Consider the following 15,358-nt stretch of genomic DNA (forward strand, 5'->3'; position numbering starts at 1 on the left):
CTGTTTTTTCCCCATTTTTCATCGTAGTTCCCTAAGTTAAAGCATTATTGCGTGAAGGGGAGGGGCTCAATTGATCAATGTTCCCGGAGAGGCAATATGGCAGGGTTGATTAAGAGGAACCCTATGATGAATAAGACATTTATTGGCATTGCTCTGTGGGTTGCCAAATGTCAGATCGCTGTGAACTGATTTGGGGCCTCTGTGCTAATGGCAAGAGGCCTTCTATTAGATCTGATCAGTTGTAATGAGATGCAAATTTCTAAGCAGCACCACAGATAACCAGACAGAGTGACATCTAGGCTCTTGTGTGAGCGTATTTGGACAATTCCAATTCCTCTAAAGGCAAATGTGTTCAATGTTTCTACTGATAAAGTTGATTAAGAAGCAAAGGCTAAGGTGGGTTGAGTTCAACCCTTGAAACTGACTTGGTTATTTTGAGCTAATTAAGTAAACATGGCATGTTTGTCTATGGTAATCATTGTAAATATGTGATAAGCTTTTTAGGTAAAAAACTTAATTTGAAAGCACTGAATTTATGAATTGTCGCACTAGTGGCTGGACATGACATGAGACGGGCAACTAACTTTAATGGCCTAAAGTAGTTCTATGATCTCTCAATAATAACTGGAGTTAAAGAGCTCATTGTTGCTTCAGATGCAGTGCGCCCAACACTATTCTACCCCAAGATGGCATCCTTTTATGCATGACTAAGTGAAGAAGCCTACTGTACTAGTGTCATCATCAATGCCTGAAATGTAAAGTATTTATTCTGTGATCTCACTGCCTAGGTTAAGATAGTAATGCAGAGGAGCGAGACTGCTCAGGGGGCCAATTCCTACGTAAAGTCTGCGTTGGACAGTCAGTAGCCTAACAGCACATCAATTTGTTTGATAAAATGTAAAAAAAAAAAATCTAATTTCACTTGGCATCATGCTTTTTTCTCACCTCAAAGTTGACTTCCTACAGGCACCACTACAAACGCTTCCAGTTGTATGCATCATGTTGAGGCAGAACGGACTTCCAGTAAATGGATAAGCTAAAGGCCCCGGTTATAAATACCACCAAATTTGCGCATAGGGTAAATACCCATTCCACAGGGTTTGTTAAATAAAACTTTTTATTAGTTTTCACAGTGAACTACGAAATTGTTATTTAGCGCTTGTACTAAATACCGAATGTACGTTTTTTAGCGTATGTGGAATATACTACACCCGATTAATAGAACATGCTCAAAGCATCAGGAAATACTGATTTTGAGGAATTTTAAGTTCCTGTTGTGAGAAAATTAATCTTTAGAGAACAAAAAACAGCCAGATTAACACACAAGACTATTTCAGCATACCCCAAAAGTACACCAGCAGCTCCTTCCTGTGTGGGAGTGTGCAGGCATTCATTTTATGTGGACAAAGCACCTTGAAACAAGACAAACAGAATCCCTTGCCATCCTCTGATATCACTCAATCATCACAAGCAGAAACCTGCCACACTCTTCCATTATGGATCCAGGCAGGCAAAAGAAATAAAAGTTTACAGATCCTGAGCTGGAAGTCCTGGCCAAGGAGGTGGTAAGATGCAGTGACTGTCTAATATGCCATATGCTGAGAATGCCACCAAAACATGCCTATGGGGCAGATAATGGACATAAACCAGACTGATATCCACATGATGTTGAGAACATTAAAAACAGGTTCCAAACCTTGAAATTTCAGGTATGTACGCGAGTTACTAAGCACAAGCGCTAAAGCATTGCAACTGGTAGTAGTTCTCCGCCTCGGCTCTACTTCAAGCTGTGGGAAGAAAACATTATGACATCCTCAACATGTCTGGAGTGGAAGACATGAAAGAAGGTCTGGAAGTAGAAGGAATCCAAGGTAAAAGACATAAGACTTGTAACAGAAGTACATGTGGTTGCTAAAAAGTTGCCTTGCCTGAGACTCATCTTGATTGTGAAGAACGACTGGTGTAATTTGTTACACACATTCACTTGATCTATGTATGTGACGTTATAGGGGCTAAAAACTCTCTAATGGTACTGCTGACGTATGGCGATTGGATTAAAAAATCATAATGCATTGTAATTTTGGTGATGAAGAGTTGATTTGTCTGACCGGTACCTTAAGGGTGGGGTGTCCCCACAGTATGACTAATGTTGCTACTGGTCAGTATCATTGTGGTTTTGTCCAGTGCACGTAACACAACAGTTCAGTTTACACAGATCTATGTCATACAGCATTTGCGTATAAATAGTGTGCTTTATTTTATGGTTTCAAAATCTTCTCTTCCCATGTGAATTTATCGTCCGCTACAATTCCCAAATATGTATACAGTTTAACGTGAAATAGGTATGAATTCATTTACCATCACCGTTAATTGTCTGGTTTACCAAAAGTCATTGAGTTTTTGAAAAATGAATCAATAATTGTTTGCAAGAACAAAAGAAGAGATGCTCCCTGTTAACATTATAGGTTTCTTCCAGTATCAATGTAATACAATTAAGATGCTATTTTTGTTCTTGTATATTTCTTTACTTGAATATTACTTGAATGTTTCAGAGGAAGACGCAAGAGCAATAACACAGCTTGAAGAGTGTAGAAAAGGCTTGTCTGAAGAACTCAAAGTAGTGAAAAAAGATTTTACCTTATTACAAGACAGTTTGACGGCATCAGAAAGCGTGAATGCGAAATATGAAGGTCAACTGAATAAAACAGTTCAAACTTTGTCCATTGCCATGGAGGAAATTCACAGTGTCCTAAAAAAGGTGAGTGAATTTTCCAACCTATTCTCCTGGTAGCTTAATATTACAATCTTAAATACCCTTGATTGATGCTTGACCACATTACTGGGAATCATCTGAAGGTATTATTCATGGAAGTGAAGAATTTTTGGAATAGAAAATCCCCACACCTACTTCCTGAAGTGCTAATTGCAGAGTTAACCAAAATTAACCCTAATGTCATGGTGACCAGCTGTTTCTGTAGGCATGAAAAACCCACTTGGATTTTGCTGCTTGATTTGTTACATGATAAACCAATGCTCGATGCCGGATCTCGTTTTCCTGGACGTACAGTTGCCACATATGTGGTTCCTCATGTTTATATTTTCCTTGTGTTCAATTTACATGGATTCTTATACTTGGTCCCTAATGTATGGCTTAGAAGGATTTTTATTGTTAGCCAATATCAATTTCGATGGTTGGTATATTTTGATTTCCATTGTTAGAATTTGATTTAGACATGGGCAGTAAGGGTGAACTGCTAAAAATTAAATATTTTTCTCTTCGGTAATTTAGCTGTCTCATTTAAAGGTCTGTACATGGGAGACATCTGTCACAATTCTTTGAGGGAAGGTTAAATGCTAAACCATACAAGGAACAACTGGGATTCTCCATCTGTGGTTGACATCTAGTAGACATGGTGCATGAAGTCAAAATACTTCTTTCAGAACGATATTAACCATTTGAAGGACTGGAGGCAGCTACTGGCTACTAGAAGTGTATTATAACTTTGACACTAGCAGGTTTACAGTTTAATTTTTTTAAATCATGGGACACCATTGCATGGATGTTGATAAGGGCTGCAGATATGATTTCGGTCTCTTGTCTTCCAGCTTTGCTTAGGCATTTATCACATAGGATTATACATACTGTTAGATTCGCAAAGGAAGGCTAGGTCACGAAAGGTACCTCAAGATTCATTTTGTCATCTTTTTCCCTGATGTCCTACTATTGGTGTGTCATTGCACCACTTTAGTGTATTTTATTGTAAATCTTTACTTGGTACCAACAATTTTTGATCCCTGTACAGAACAGAGCCTACCAGTTTCCTCTTGTCTGGTTTTTTCCTTAACCTAAAGAATGTGAATCACTAAGTTCTTGTCTGGTTTCGCGCTCAAGGGACAGGAATATGGCCCTGGCAAATATTTCCGTACCTGCCCTCATTGCATTGCTCATTCTGATAGAGACTTCTAACTACGGATTCCTTACATTTTGTATATTTTCCCAGGTATCAGACCGGGTCTGGAAAATCTTAGGTAGTGCCCCCTGCATGCCGACAGGTGGTGCCTTGCGGCTCTGCATCAACATCGCTTTTCTCTAGAAGTGACACGCAGGGCCCTATACAGACTCACCCATGTGCGCTGATATCAGTTCCTTTCTTTCCACACTAATGTCGCCGATCCGGACCAACCTCTCATCTCTATAGAGGCTGTACTTTTCGATTTTTTTTAAAAACAAAATTACAGCTTGCAAAGGAAAATGTCACCAAATATACAGGATTTAAATCGTGTGGGAAATGATGCTAACCAGTATCTGTGACTAACATGCGCATTGGTTGCCTGGGGTTGGACAACGATTCAAAGGGCTTGATGCACTCCAGGCTCCATCCAGGATTGGAAAGCGAAGCTGTTCAGAGTGATGCACCACAAGATTCCATGTTGTGACTGGTCAAGGTCCATAGGGAGCTCCCAGTCCCTCCTAAGGTTATTTCAGTGACAGATTGTCGCTGTGATCCAAATTTACAGGTAATGTGAAGAAAAAGCACAAGAAGTCCAAGCTGGGCTGTGCCCTGATCTCAAGAGAAGGCAAGAGGGTGTCGCCATGCCTTTGAGTCTCGCTCCTGAGGTTGTTCCCCTTCTGAGTTAATTGGGACCATTGTCCTGCGACAATCTGAATTACCAAGGCCATTGGCAATGATGCAGCAAAGTGACGAATTTCAGGAAGCTATCCTGTGGCTTTTCCACATGTTACTGGCTCCATCCAGCTTACCTGTGAGCCACAAGGAGACTAGAGGACTTCCATCTTGGTTTCAACCGGCAGGTACACCTCAGCACCAGTTTAGCCCTCTGATTTCTCTCTAGGTTGTGGACCGACCTCGGACCCGATTCCCTTTCTGTCTTCACAACCCATGCTAGACTCCTGTACGGCTTTTCACCAATAACCACTTCTGTCCTGAGTTCCAAAGAATATCAGGGCCGACCGGGCCCAAATCATCCCAGTGGCCCCAGATTGAGCATGGTGTGTATGTTGGACATGACTTTCTTAGGGGGTCATCCCCTAAATCTTTTGCTTTTTTCTCCCTTCTAGACTTCACCTACTCTCTGTTCATGACCCTAGAACTCTGAACCATTTTTTACAGTACTGCAGTGCGAAGGTATGAGCACCCTCCCCAAATTGGGTAGGATCAGGGTGCTCGCTCAATTGGGTTAGGTGTTATCCCTGGGATTGCCCTATCGAAGGGTACACCACATACCCAGGGCGGGTACAGCATTGGCGAGTCTGAGGACGTGGCACTGATCATACCCTGTGGGACTCGCTAGCCCTTTATGCCTCCTACTCAGGTTGGCGTCGCCACGGTTAGCCAACACGGAGAGGGCCTCCCCTGCCACCAGAGATGCCCTAAGGTATGTCCTGAGGTGTGAAGCTTGGGGTAGGCGAGTTGCCAGATGGGGGCCCGAGCGGGACCACTATCTGAACAGGGGAGAACCCCTAGGTGCAGTCCTCTTACCCCGAGGTCAGCCCCCCTCTATGGGACACCTAGTCAGTACCAATCTGAAGCTTAGATTCCTCGTCCGATGGAACAGACAGTTCAGAAAGCAACTGATGTCAGCACGCAAGGGTGGTGCCTGTAAATGTATATACAATACTTCCGGAGCAGGGTTGGTGCAGAGCTGCATAGTGCTACCTGTCAGCTCACTGGGTTCTGCTTAAGATTTTCCTGGTCCAGTCTGACTCCTGGGGGAATAGTCAAAAGGTAATGAATTTGCGGTTAGAGGTGGTCCCCACCAGAAATAGTGTTACAAAAGTTACATAACTTGTTCAGCAAGCTTAGAAAGCATGCCTGACTTGCTCCAGAAGCCCTGGATCTGGGAGGGGGTTTCCCCGAAGAACCTTTTGAAAACAGCACAGCAATAATGGTGCATTTCAAAGCATAATTTTCAGAAATAGTGGCTAAAAGCTCATATTATTTGTATGCTGTTCTGAATGATACGGACAGACTTGCAGTAATCTGGCAATCCGGATCTGAGAGGGGAGATGTCAACCTCACTTCCTCAAATGAACTGCTAACCATATAAGGAATACTATGTGTGATGGCTGGGCTCATTTTGCTCTGCAGACGCAGTGATATCTAAAATGAGAAATAATGTTTTAAGTATTTCACTTTTTAAGTTCCATTTGACCAACCCAATCAAGACATAAAATATACTGCATTTCTGACCCACTGTAGGAGGTTGAACCTTTGAGACTTTCTAGAACTGAAATATAAATAGAAAACTGTTATAGTTCTAAGAGAACACTAGACCCACAAAACTTGATTCTGTGTTGATAACTACCTTTAATGATTTGTGAAGCAAATCTGTGCTTTGAATGATTCTTAATATACCAAATCCTTCAGCTATGATAAACGGTATATACATTAATATTGAACCTTACCTTTTAGCAACAATCACCTCACCTTTGTCGATGAAAACATTGTGACTAAAGAAAACAGTCAGTGCAAACAACGATCCTTCAAGCTCCACTAGTTAATAAAAAAAAAATAGTGCAGGTTAGAGTTCATTTCCTTGGAGAACGATGACTTCTGAAAAAAACACTTATTAAAATATCCTAGTCTAAATCCTTGAACTCAAGGGTGTTCCAGAATACTCATCTGAATATGAAAGCCTTTGATAACTCCGGGCATAGCATTGTATTCGAATTATGACAATAGGAGTCTGGATTCAGCAATTAGTATCTTGTTTGCCTGGCAAAGAAGGCACTGAAACACGAAACAACATGCATTCCACAAATCCAAAATTGTAGCCACCACTGTAATGTGCACGTTGCAGATGAGAAGCCTCACATCAAGCTTCACACCGAGCTGCTCCCACACTCGTAAGAGCCGCTTAACCCTCCTCCTCTGAAAGAAATGTGTGCACCCATGAAGTTTGTCTGAGCACATATCTATGCCTATCTTGATTATGATAGGTACCCAAACCAAAGAAATTGAATGCCCAGGAGAATTTGTATCTGAAAATGTATGCCCCCCCTGAAAAAATACACATTTAAAATCCTATGACTGGAGAAATAAATTCCATGCCAGAACTTAGGGGTAAATGTTCCTTCAGTTTGTCATCTCTTTCCTTCCAATGTATTTTATTAAGTTTTAGTGTATATCATATCAAAAAGGCAAAATCAAGCAACACCTCCTAATTTATGCTGACAGTTTCAAAACTTAGTTTTGGCTATTCCTTCCATCTCACCACCTTCCCCCTTAGGATCCATCATACATCCATTCTCAAGGGTACCTACCTAAGATGCCGTTCTTTGCTCTCATATCCCACAAAAATACACCTGTCGTGTCATCTAGATCATAACCATATTAGTCTTAACTACCTCAAACCCCGCTGGGCACATCAGTTTAGTAGGCCTCCCAGTCAGATAGTACAACAACAGTTTCAATTGTTTTTCAGCACCCCATCCCCCCCCCCCCACCACCACCACCACCACCACTTCCACACCGCTCATTTAGGTCCCACATTAATTTTTCCATAGCCAAAAATGTCCACAGGTTGCTAGCGCACTCTTGGATATTTGGAGCAGTCTTAGTTCACTATTTATGACCTATCAGCTGTTTGGTCGATAGCACCATATTTGCCATAATCCTCTATTCATTCCTGAATGTCCTCTACATCTCAGACGACTTGATACCAAGAAGTAATTACTGCTGGTTCAGGATTTACTCAATAATCCAAAATTGTGGAAAAAATCCAGAGTATATTTAAGATTTCCTTCCAGAAAGTCTATAACACAGGGCGGGACCACCATATATGCCGATTGTCTCCTTCATGGCCACACCCCCACCAGCATTTCCCACGTGTATTCCTGTACATACACTTCAGTTTAACTCAGGTGATATGTTAAACAAACATATGATATCATATATCGCTCCACAACCTCTGGCAGGTCAGGAGCAGAACATCCCTGCTTAAGAACCACTGCCATTGCTTCACGTTTGACTATTGTATATTAGGCCCCTGGTCTTTAAGTATTGCATATATATTAGGTATGAACCCTTTTGTCAAGTTATTATGTACAAATACCATTTCCCAAAGGACTGCTTCCCTGTTTTCTGGGGCTGGCGTAATTAATAAGAATGCATTTTTTCAGACTCTGCTAAATGGTAATCTTATTTACACTCTTCAATTGATTTCATCTTCCCTCCTCGAAATATATCCCTTAACATTCAGTACCCCCCCTTGGGTCCAATGTAGGGTGCAGAGGCATGGAAATGTATCCTACTGTGTGTTTGGAGCCACACAAGATCCCACGGGGTATGCCCATGACCGCCGCCGTACACATGAGTATCTTGTGCCTCTCTGTTTCATATAGAGACATCTCAAATAAAACTGAAACTGGGCTGCCTGTTAAATGCTGCCCAGACCAGTCATTCCTAGCCCTCCTTCCTGCATCTATATTGTGCACTACTCACAATCTCTTGCCCACCCATATAAAGGAGTTAATTTTACTTTTTAAATCATTCATATCTTTCCGAGAGATAGGGACTGGCAAAGCCTGAAATAACCTTGAAAAACGTCAATTTTAATGGTGGCAGTCCTATGTAACTGAAGTATGCAGAGCGGTTGTCATCTTCGTAAGTCATTCCTTGATGTGGCTTTCTGGAACTCAAAGTCTTATAGTTAGCCCCTACTCATACCCTTATATTCGACGTGAACCGATGCCTTCCAACACACGACTAAGAAACAAACAATGTATCCAGTCCGATGCTTTCTCTGCACGCAGTTAAAAAATTGCCAGGTGAATTTGTCTGTAATTTGAATTTCTATAAGATGCAAGAGACTCCTGATATTATCCAACACTTGCCTAGTAAGAATAACTCCGCACTGCTCCAAATGTACCAATAAATTAGGTGAGGAGAGAGTCTATTAGTTAAGATTTTAGTAAAAAGCTTACTGTCTATAAGTTATCTTACTGTCAGTATATTAAAAAAAATTGTATTGATCTATTACAGGCACAGGCTTTTTCTGGTTTGCCAGTTTTTGAGTAAGAGTGACATTCACAAGGGGGGAAAACATGGCGGCAGTGAGCTGAGCTGCCGCGTGCTCCGCTCGTGAGCTCCCATTCAGTGGTTTTTTCGTGCTGAAAAAACTGGAGTCATATACCTCCATGGACCGTTTTTGAAGCTTGGGCACTTTCTGGGGGCCCTGAGTGATTTGGTATCTGGGGGCCTGTTACCTTAAGTCGGTTTTCTCTTCTCTCCTTACCCGCGTTTTGTATCATCGTCTCCTGCGTGCGCCCTGACCCATGTGTGTGGACGGGGCGGGTCGAGACTTCCTAGATCCAACGGTCCGAGCCTCCCTGCAACGCTCTCTACAGTCTAGCGCCGCTTCTTCCGGGTTGCAGCAGGCTGTCGCAGGCTTGCGACATTGGAGTCTGGCTGCCCTGGAGCTGCGGCTAGGGAGGAAAATTCGCAGCCTTATTCAAGACTCGCGATGCGCCGCTGCCTGTTCCAGAATTGCGAGTGGAGAGAGGGACGACAGCTACGAGGCTACAACGCTGGTAGGAGGTTCCTGGGGGGGGGCGGTGCCTCTTAGAACTGTTCTGATTCTGTGGGCTTCGTTGAGGGCTCTGTGGAAGAAAAAGGGAAAGCTAATTCAACCGATAAAGGGGCCAAGACGGGCAAGGGGGCTAAGAAGAAAAGAATTAATATAGTAACGGTAAAAAAGAAAACTGCTCCTGATTTAGCTTTAAACATAGAGCCTGAACAACTTAACCTTGAGTCAAAATCTGTGAGTAAGAAGAAAACTTCATCTTTTCTAACAGGCCAGGTGAAAGCTAAAAGAGCATATACTAATAAAATTGCTAGGACTGTTAAGAATCTGTTGGAAAGGCGTTCGCCGGAGGGGGGTTCGATGCCCGTCTTGCCCACCCCTTTGACCCACCTCTCCCACGTAGGCCGAACTAGGCGCGCACACCCTGATATACACTACGAACAGAGTGACACCACACGTATTCTTTGTAGGACGATAGGTTCTTTTATCGATGATTTTCAAGGGATCTTTATGACCCAAGATGCAAGTAGTACAGCAGTGGCACAAAGTACCACAAATCGGTCGTGGGGAATGGGGGTAGCGGGACAGTCTTTCAAGATAGTGCCTCTGCGAAATACCCTGCGGATAGCTCACAATCCTCGAGCTGGAGGGTGTCGATTCTCTGGGCGATCTCTTACCGAGTCGTCCTCAAGGGGAGCGCCGCGAGTCTCTCAGCAGGCACAGGTGGTCGGAGTTCGGGAGCCGCGATTCCGTCAGCAAGGCTCAGATGGTTCAATAGCTGGGGGCCGCGAGTCACTCAGCAGGCCCAGGTGGTTCAGTGCTCGGGAGCCGCGACCTCGTCAGCAGGGCTCAGATGGTTCAATAGCAAGAGGCCGCGAGTCACTCAGCAGGCCCAGGTGGTTCAGTGCTCGGGAGCCGCGACCTCGTCAGCAGGGCTCAGATGGTTCAATAGCAAGAGGCCGCGAGTCACTCAGCAGGCCCAGGTGGTTCAGTGCTCGGGAGCCGCGACCTCGTCAGCAGGGCTCAGATGGTTAAATAGCAAGAGGCCGCGAGTCACTCAGCAGGCCCAGGTGACTTCAGCGTTCAGGAGCCGCGACAGCGTCAGCAGGCTCGGATGGTTCCAGGTCTTCTCTCCCTTCGTTTCTCCGGCACCCTTTGTTATACTCCGCTTGCTCTTTGAAGTCCGGGGTCCTCGCAGAGGGGGGACTGGGGTGACGGAGGGGGTTCGGCGGGATTTCCTGCCGCTCACTTCTTTGGTCTTTTCAGGTGGGTCTGGGAGGGACCCCAGACGCTCGGCAGGGGAGGCGCCTGCTCCCCAGGGGCCTGGTGGCCGATCGAGTCTTCCCGGGGAAGGCGACCCGAGGTGTGACTGGGCTGGCGCCTTTGGGTCTGGCTCGAGGGTTCCCGCTCCCTCGGTCGGACATGCGTGGTAGGGTGTTGAGTCTGTCAGGCTCTGGCCGGCCCTCGGATCTGGGTGGCTGGGGCGGCCGGAGTCGGGGATGTCGTGTCTTGAGGGTGGTTGCAGGTTGGCTGGATGATTGGGAGGGCAACGCCGTGAGGCCGGTCTCACAGAATCCCACACTTATCAATAACACTGGCCCTAAAATAACCCTGTCCCTTCACTCTTACTTTAAAGTTTTTCCGCAGGTCTTACATCTCGTAGAGCAAAGTCCTGGGAAAGATCACTCAGAAAACGTGGTGGCTACTATGGCCGCACTAGATCCATGCGGGTTGACCCTCGCGGATTCGGCCAATACACCTAATGGCTTGGCCGTGGTCCTGGAAAATAATGGAACCTTCACAGAAGAGGCGGTTTTTGGCGTCGTGGGTCGGGCGATGGAGGGGGTTGTAGATGTAAATGGTCCTCCAAATATAAGTGAGCCCTCTAATAGGCTTCCTTATTCTCTTCTCTCTCTCCTGCCCTGGGTCCGGTGTCTACTTCCTCAGCGGTCCCTCCTAACTTTTTACAGGGAGCATCTAGCCAGATTAGTGACGCTCCACAATACGAGGATTCTCAAAGATTTCAAAATGGCATATCTGTTCTCTCAGATCCTCGACTCGAGGGTCGGGATAATGTATCATTATTATCAATTAACTCTTTTCAGGATATGTTTACATTGTCTGCGGATATTAAAAAAGGATTCGAAACCTCTGCAGCAAACCAGATGGAAATAAGAAGTTTTTGTGAATCCTTAGATAATAAGATTAGTGGTCTGGCTACGAGAACGGAAACACTGGAAAGTACTGTATCAGAGATGTCTCTATACCTAGATGAAGCTAAGGCAGAAATAGTAAAGCTTAAAAATCAGGACTTGGTGTTGGCCGGGAGGATGGAAACATTGGAGAATTACGCGCGACGTAACAACCTTCGCATCTTGAATGTCCCGGAGGATAGTGAAGGCTCAGATTTAAAGAAATACATCATCCTACTATTGAAAGAGTCTTTAAGACTAGATCAATCAGTGGAAGAGCTTACCATGGACATTCAACATATTCATAGAGAGCCTTTTAAGAAAAATCCCCAAAGAACCAAGCCAAGAAAGATCTTAGTGAATTTTCACACATATTCTCTTAAGGAGACTATTCTTAATCTGGCCCTTAAGCAGAAATCTGTGAGTGGGAAGGGATATAACTTTCAGATTCGATCTGACCTTTCCAGGTCCACTTTGGACAAACAATGGGAATTTGGAAGTAGATTAGAAGCTTTTAGAGGCTACGGAGCAGTAGCCCAGTTAGTCTTTCCCGGGTGCATTAAAAATTATGTATAAAAATAAAATGCACAATATAACATCGGTTCCGGCTGCAGATGAGCTATTAATGATTATGGGGTAAGGGAACATCAGGGCAGGTGTAGTGTTTATAGGGGGAAAAAAAAAACTTTCTTGTGATGTGAAGAAATATCTAAGTTGTGAAGAGATATTTAGTAGTACATAATACACAAATTTTTAGCACGAAATTGTCAGATGGTAACCAGATTTAGTTGATTAGGGACGGGAGTAATCGAGGGGATGCACTGCCTTCTGGTTTTCCAGATTGGTAGGGTAAGGGTTTGGGTTTTCCATGGGAGGGGGAGGGGTTGGGTAGGGCACAGGGGAGGGGTGCATTGGGTAAAAATATAAGAATTCCTCACTTTCGCTCTTATCTTAGTCCTCTTTTTGGGGAGTAGTCATTGTAATAGTTACAGTAGCAGCTATAGGGCTCTGCTTAATATGAGGATGGTGATGTTGATGGGGAGAGGACTTCTTTACTATGAGTAATTTGAAGTTTATCTCTTGGAATATTAACGACCTGCGCACTAGCCCAAGGAAGGATAAGATAATGCAATATTTACGTGACTCTGATGCGCAGGTTATTATACTCCAGGAGACACATTTGACAGAAAGTGAGTTACTCTTAGTAGTTAAAAAAAATAGATGGATTGACCTGCGGGTATCGACCTCACAAACATCACATATTAGGGGCGTAGCAATCTTTTTAAAGAAATCTATAAAAGCTAGATTAGTCTCAAAGATGGTGGACCCAGGTGGCAGATGGGTTATCGCATCAGTAATCGTAGCTGGATCACCTATGACTATAGTAGGATACTACGGCCCGAATTGTGACGATCCTTCAGCTTTAAAAACTATTTTCTCTCACCTGCTTGTGTTTCCAGAGCCGACAATCATAGCAGGAGACTTTAATATAGTTTTAGATCCCTCACTGGATAAATCTTTGTCTAGTAGAGCTGTAGTTTCATCTAGAACCAGGTCTTTCCTGCTTGATAATATGAAACAGTTAGGATATATACATTTGGAGAGTTAAGTTTGGGCAACAAAGAACAATTTCATTTCGAAACTATAAATATCATCATCAGTCGAGAATTGATTATATTCTGATCAGTCAAAAACTGGTCAGTTCGACACAAAGTATATCATATCTCCCATTTCATCTTTTGGACGATGCGGCAGTCTATTTAGAATTAGGGGGGCTCCTTAAGAGCCCTATGAGAAGCTGGTCTTTTGATCGTTCTTTACTTCTATCGGCAGAGGTTATTGACTCTCTTCAAACTGAAGTCCAGAACTTTATGGACATTAATATGGGCTCTGCCTCCCCTGAATGTGTGTGGGATGCTTTCAAAGTTTTTTTAAGGGGCATGATAACGAATAAGGCCACATACAAGAAAAAGTGTTATGGAGAGTTAGTAACCTCTTTGGAGGTTGAGATGGGCAAAATACAGGCTGAAATAGTGCTATATCCGGATGTCCCTGCTAACATCTTACAGGGAAGACAGAATAAGTTAATTGTCTTGAGAGGGGAATTGGACTCCGTCTTGAACTCTCGGATGCTTGAGAGGTGGGAAGCAAGTAAATTAGCCCACTTCCAATATGGAGAGGGAGTAGGGAAGCTATTAGCTTGGAAAGCGAAAAACGATCAGATTAGAAATAACATTGATGCAGTCACCTCTGGGGGGGTAACATATTCTTCCGATGATGATATTAGGCGAGTATTTCGGGACTTCTTTTGTAATATATATCAAGAAGATAAGAACATTGAGGAAGCGCAAGTGGTAGACTGGTTGAAGGATATATCTCTTCCAGAATTGTCTCTTGAACAGAGTATCTCCCTCCATCGCGAGATTACAGAGGAAGAGGTTAAGCGGGCTATTCTAAAATGTAAAAAGGGTAAAGCATCGGGTCCGTATGGCCTGCCATCTGAAATCTATATGACCTTGGAGTCAAAAATTCTCCCATATCTCACAGTTCTGTTTAATCAGATTTTTCGGGATGGTTTGCCTCCCCCATCTTCTTGGAATAGTGCCTCTATTACCCTAATATTGAAACCAGGAAAGCCAGCTTCCAGCTGCGGGTCATATAGACCGATTTCTATTTTAAATTCGGACTATAAAATATTTACGTCAGTCTTGTCAGACAGGTTGGGAGCAGTAATAACTGCGGTCCTGCATCCAGACCAGAAGGGTTTCGTGAGGGGCCGACAATTATACGAGTTGACATACGATCTCATAGCAGCCATTGATATGGCTACGACAGAGTCTCTCCCATTAGCTATTCTCACCTTGGACGCAACCAAGGCCTTCGATAGGGTAAACTGGGTATACCTGTCGAGGGTCTTGAGTAGGCTTAACATTGGAGAGAGATTCTGCCGAACTGTGAAACTCCTATATCAAAGCCCTTCTGCCTCCCTGTTGATAAACGGAGAGTTGTCTAATCCATTTAACATATCGCGTGGTACGCGCCAAGGCTGCCCTCTTTCCCCTCTCCTATTCGATTTATATATTGAACCTTTCGCTCAACGATTGAGGGATGAGCGTGATATCAAATCTTTTACTTATGGGGGTTGGGAGAAGAGGGTAGCCTTGTACGCAGATGATATTCTTGTTTTCTCTTCGGACTTAGGTACGGCACTCCCCAATGTGATTGCTCTGGCACTTGATTTTGGGAAAATATCAGGATATGAGATCAATGGTTCCAAAACTGACATCATGATTTGGAACGATCCCGTACCCGTGGCAGGGGTTCAACTGAGCTCTAGTTTACGGTATCTAGGCATTAATGTTGCTAGAGATATAAACGAAATTGCATCCTTAAATTTCACCATGGTTGCTAGGGAATGTAGAAGACTCATGCGATCTTGGTCTTCTCTCCCCCTATCGATCTTGGGCAGAGTAAATTTAATAAAAATGTCCATATTGCCAAAAATATCCTTTTTGTTCAACACCATTCCTCTTTTTTTTTTAAACTTCTTTAATTACTAAACTTCAGAGCCATATTAGCTTTTATTTGGAATGACCATGCACCCAGGATTGCTTGGAAAA

The 15,358-nt window shown here is 43.6% G+C and overlaps 1 protein-coding gene across 5 annotated transcripts in view; it reads left to right on the forward strand.

Moving 5' to 3' along the window:
* CCAR1 (cell division cycle and apoptosis regulator 1) overlaps positions 1 to 15,358 on the forward strand; it is a 2,209,777-nt gene that overhangs the window by 2,037,826 nt on the left and 156,593 nt on the right. For all 5 annotated transcript variants that reach the window (XM_085603559.1, XM_085603560.1, XM_085603562.1 and 2 more), the window contains one exon: positions 2,553 to 2,758. In XM_085603559.1, coding sequence (XP_085459685.1) covers positions 2,553 to 2,758 — 206 coding nt within the window. The remainder of the gene's footprint in view (positions 1 to 2,552; positions 2,759 to 15,358) is intronic.

The sequence above is a fragment of the Triturus cristatus genome, chromosome 1_2, assembly GCF_964204655.1.
Source record: "Triturus cristatus chromosome 1_2, aTriCri1.1, whole genome shotgun sequence".
Lineage (NCBI taxonomy): Eukaryota > Metazoa > Chordata > Amphibia > Caudata > Salamandridae > Triturus > Triturus cristatus.